This window comes from Panulirus ornatus, chromosome 61 (genome assembly GCF_036320965.1).
Source record: "Panulirus ornatus isolate Po-2019 chromosome 61, ASM3632096v1, whole genome shotgun sequence".
In the NCBI taxonomy this organism is placed as follows: Eukaryota; Metazoa; Arthropoda; class Malacostraca; order Decapoda; family Palinuridae; genus Panulirus; species Panulirus ornatus.
The window spans coordinates 10,424,977-10,429,976 of NC_092284.1; the positions used below are offsets into that span (position 1 = coordinate 10,424,977).

The 5,000-nt window shown below is 35.4% G+C and overlaps 1 protein-coding gene across 1 annotated transcript in view; it reads left to right on the top strand.

Annotated features, from left to right (window-relative positions):
* LOC139767444 (uncharacterized) overlaps positions 1–5,000 on the top strand; it is a 130,266-nt gene that overhangs the window by 105,861 nt on the left and 19,405 nt on the right. The window contains 3 exon segments of the mRNA XM_071696826.1: positions 1,123–1,258; positions 1,776–1,881; positions 2,008–2,198. Of these exon segments, the coding sequence (XP_071552927.1) occupies positions 1,123–1,258; positions 1,776–1,881; positions 2,008–2,198 (433 nt within the window).

Genomic DNA, 5,000 nt, shown 5'->3' on the forward strand with positions numbered 1-5,000 from the left:
CCATGAACCCAAACTGGGTACAAGGTAAACACAAGATGCCACACGCGCTTTCGTGTATTTCCACATCTCCAAGGGGGCGCGAAAAGTGCCTAAGGTGGCCCGTGTTTCCCTACTGGTGGCGCTGCTGCTTCGCCAATTACGAGGTCATTCGTTGTGATTGTCTGAATGTATAGTTTCATCCCCACCCATTAAACTATATGCCCGTCCCTCCCTCTCTCCAAAACTCTTACATTTACCACCCTAACCACCCCATCCGTAAAGGAACTCAACAACCATCACACACACACCCACACACACACACACACATCCTGTTCCAGTCCCAACCATTACTTGGAACCATTCATTCGTCTCACTTCCGATTCGCATTTATAGATGCCTCTCACACCACAATCGCCAGTCCCTATTTTCAGTATTAGTTCTAATCTTTGGCCCAGTCCATAGACGCTGACAAGCAAATGTATCTGTTATCTTTAAAAATATCAACCTATCTATCTATCTATCTATCTATCTATCTATCTATCTATCTATCTATATATATATATATATATATATATATATATATATATATATATATACATATTATCCCTGGGGATAGGGGAGAAAGAATACTTGCCACGTATTCCCTGCGTGTCGTAGAAGGCGACTAAAAGGGGAGGGAGCGGGGGGCTGGAAATCCTCTCCTCTCTTTTTTTTTTTCTTTAATTTTTCAAAATAAGGAACAGAGAAGGGGGCCAAGTGAGGATATTCCCTCAAAGGCCCAGTCCTCTGTTCTTAACGCTACCTCGCTAACGCGGGAAATGGCGAATAGTTTGAAAAAGTATATATATATTTATATAAAACACATACCTAAGCCCTTATGTATATGTATGTATTGATGTGTATATATTTATATGTATATGCATGTATATGTACGTGTATGCGCGTTTGTGTGTGTGTGTGTGTGTGTGTGTGTGTGTGTGTGTGTGTGTGTGTGTGTGTGTGGATGGGTCATTCCACTTCGGTTTCCTGGCGCTACCACGCGGGGGAAACGGCGACCAAGTCTAGTACAAATTCTGGGAGGAAAGAAGAACAAATTAAAACCCCTCCCCAACTGTTACATGTTACTTTCGTCTACTCCACCAGTATACAGCAGAGGGCTCAGTGTCCAGGTTGAGGTACGCGGCTTATTCAGCCAGGGATTACGGCACCGTGTTCTGCTGGGCATCGAACGTGGTCGGTCGCCAGCAAGACCCGTGTGCATTCATCCTTCAACCGGCAGGTAACCAACCCACATCATCAACTCTTTCTTCTTTCTCTTTCTCTCTTTTTTCCTCCTTAGTGCGTTTAACTCCCCTTTCTTCCCCTACCAAGGCCTTTCTCTTCATCTCTTCTAGTCTACTTAACACTTATATAAGTGTCTTTTAAGTGTTCTCCAGCACTTACGTACTTATACCTAAGTGTACTTCTATACTTCATATGTAAGTTTGTTTATATCTCTCTCACATATTCCATGGTCACCTTCAAAATATTTCTCGCCCTTTCCAATATATATATATATATATATATATATATATATATATATATATATATATATATATATATATATATATATATATTTCCTATGAGTCCACGGGGAAAATGAAACACGAAAAGTTCCCAAGTGCACTTTCGTGTAATAATCACATCATCAGAGGAGACACAAGAGAGGAATATAGCAGTCAGTTGATATATATATATATATATATATATATATATATATATATATATATATATACATCTTATATATACACACACAGGTGCCCCAGACAGCGTACATGGATGCGTGCTGACGAACCAATCAGCAGGCTCGTTACACATCACGTGCAAACCTGGTGCTGACGGAGGGCTGACGCAGACCTTCAGGTAAGTACGCCACTATACGCACGCCAAAACTTCTGCAAATGACATTGGACACATACACTCTACGTCGCCCCCCATCTTGCACACTAATGGTGACGCGCGTCTTTTCCTCCCCCACACACACGGCAGGGCGGAGGTGTACACAGGTGGGCTGGCCAAGGCTGTACGCGTGTTGGAGGGAATGGCCCCTGTCTTCACGCTGGAGGGCCTGGCGCCTGGGGGGGACTACGTCGTCAGGGTAACAGCCATGAACCGTAAGGGCGCCTCTCCACCCGTGTCCCTGGAGGCGTTCACCCTTAAGGTGGCCGAGAATCGAATGAGTGAGTGTTTATCAAGACGCCATCTAGCACCACAGAGCTGGCGCTAGTGCTTACCTCTCTAACATTCTTGGACACAAATAAACTATTTCAAAAAAAAAAAAAAAAAATGAAAATAAAAATTAAAAAAATCTAAAAATTTTCAAAAAATTTAAAATTTAAATTTCTTATTCTTAAATAGTTTATTGGATTCTATACAAGGACCCAAATAGCTATTTCAAAAAGAAAAATGAAAATAAAAATGAAAATTTAAAATTTCCAAAAAAAAAATTAAAATTGAAATGTTCTATTCTTAAATAGTTTATTGGATTCTATACAAGGACCCAAATAGCTATTTCAAAAAAAAAAAATGAAAATAAAAATGAAAAAATTAAAATTTTCAAAAAAATTTGAAATTTAAATTTTTCATTCATAAATAGTTTATTGGATTCTATACAAGGCCCCAAATAACTATTTTAAAAAAAATGAAAATATCCAAAATATTCAAGATTTAAATTTTTTGTTCTGAAGTAGTTTACTGGATCTTATAGGCACGACAGCTGGCGCCAGTGCTTACCTCCCTAACCTTCTCTGGCCCAAATAAGCTATTTCAAAAAAAGAAAAAAAAGAGTAAATAAATAAAATAAAAAAAAATAAAAAATTCCAAAAAAATTTAAATTTAATATTTTTATTCTTAAATAGTTTATTGGATTCTATACAAGGACCCAAATAGCTATTTAAAAAAAATGAAAAATTAAAAAATTTAAAATTTCCAAAAAAATTTAAAATTAAATCTATTATTATTAAATAGTTTATTGGATTCTATACAAGGACCCAAATAGCTATATAAAAAAAATGAAAATAAAAATCTTAAAAAAATTAAAAATTTCCAAAACATTTAAAATTTAAATTTTCTGTTCTTAGTTTATTGGATTCTATACAAGGACCCAAATAGCTATTTAAAAAAAAATGAAAATAGAAAAAAATTTAAAAATTTCCAAAAAAATCAAAATCTAAATTTTTCATCTTAAATAGTTTATTGGATTCTATACAAGGACCCAAATAAGTATTCAAAAATGAAAATATCCAAAATATTCATAATTTAATTTTTTTGTTCTGAAGTAGTTTATTGGATCTTATAGGCACGACAGCTGGCGCCAGTGCTTACCTCCCTAACCTTCTTTGGCCCAAATAAACTATTTAAAAAAAAAAAAAAAAAGAAAAAAAATGAAAATAAAAATAGAAAAATAAAAATTTCCAAAATTTTTTTGTAGTAGTTTATTGGATTTCATATAAGGACACAAGCATCTATTTCAAAAAGAAAACTTTAAAATTTCCAAAATATCTAAAATTTAAATTTTCTGTTTTGAAGTAGTTTATTAGATCTTATGTAAGGACCCAAAAAGCTATTTAAAAAAATCAAAAATATCGAAATAATCTAAAATTTAAATTTCTTGTTTTGTAGTAGTTTATTGGATTTTATATAAGGACCCAAATATCTATTTTAGAAATAAAACTTAAAATATCCAAAAAATTTGAAAATAATTTTCTTTATTTTCAAGTAATTTACTGGATTTTATATAAGGACCCAAATATCTATTTAAAAAAAGAATTAGAATATCTAAAAAATCTAAAATTTAATAATTTTTTTAAAGTAGTTTATTGGATTTTATATAAAGACCCAAATATCTATCAACTTAAAAATATCCAAAAAAATTAAAATTTAAATCTTTTTAAGTAGTTTTTAAAGTAAAAGGATTAATACATTGGATTTCATATGACCCAAATATCTATCAATTTTTCGTTCAAAATACCCTTTAAAATTTGAATTCTTTTAAGTAATTTTCAAAGTAAAAGGATTATCATATTGGATTTTATATAAGGTCCCAAATATCTATTTAAAAACTCTTAAAAATATCCAAAAAAAAATTAAGTCCTTTCCAAAGTATTGGGTCCATATATCTATTATTCATATATATATATATATATATATATATATATATATATATATATATATATATATATATCATACTTGATCGCTGATTCCTTCGTCAGCGAGGTAGCGTTAGGAAACAGACGAAGAACGACCCAGCCACTCATTTGCACACGTATATACATAAACGCCCATACACGCACATATACATTCATATACATATATATGCACATGTTCATATTCATACTTGCTTGCCCTCATCCATTCTCTGCGCTACCCCACCCCACAGGGAAACAGCATCGCGGCAGCGCCAGGAAAACAGACGAAGAGAATAAGGGCCCACATTCGTTCACACTCAAGTCTCTAGCTGTCATGTGTAATGCACCGAAACCACAGCTCCCTTGTCCCTAAGGGATTGGACAAGGGCAAGTGTCCTTTTATCGCTAGGATGAGAGAGGGTGGGTGTTCCTCTTATCTATGGATCCGTTTATCAAGGCGGGGGGGGGGGGGGGGGGTAAGGAACTGGGGAAAGATGGTGGATGACCTGCCTCCAAAGTGGGCCTAAGGAACCTCTTAACTCTTCCACGAGAGAGGGAGCTCCGTTCGAGGCTGAAAGCGCAAGGTTAAAGTGCAAGAAAGCCTTTGACGTTGCGCTACTTTGGAAGCTGCTATGGATGCTGGAAATCCCCCCCCCCCCAGACAGACATAAAGAAGAGGCTTCTTCCGATCGGTAAAAGCTTATAGCAATGGAATACAACGAAAGGGTTTGTGCTAGAGGGGGGGAGCAAGCCTTTTCCAAAGGAGTTGAAGGTCATCTGCTCAGTGTCGCAGAGTCTCTGACTTGCCAGAGGAATTGGAATCCTACCTGGGCATGTTTGCAGATGATGCTACAG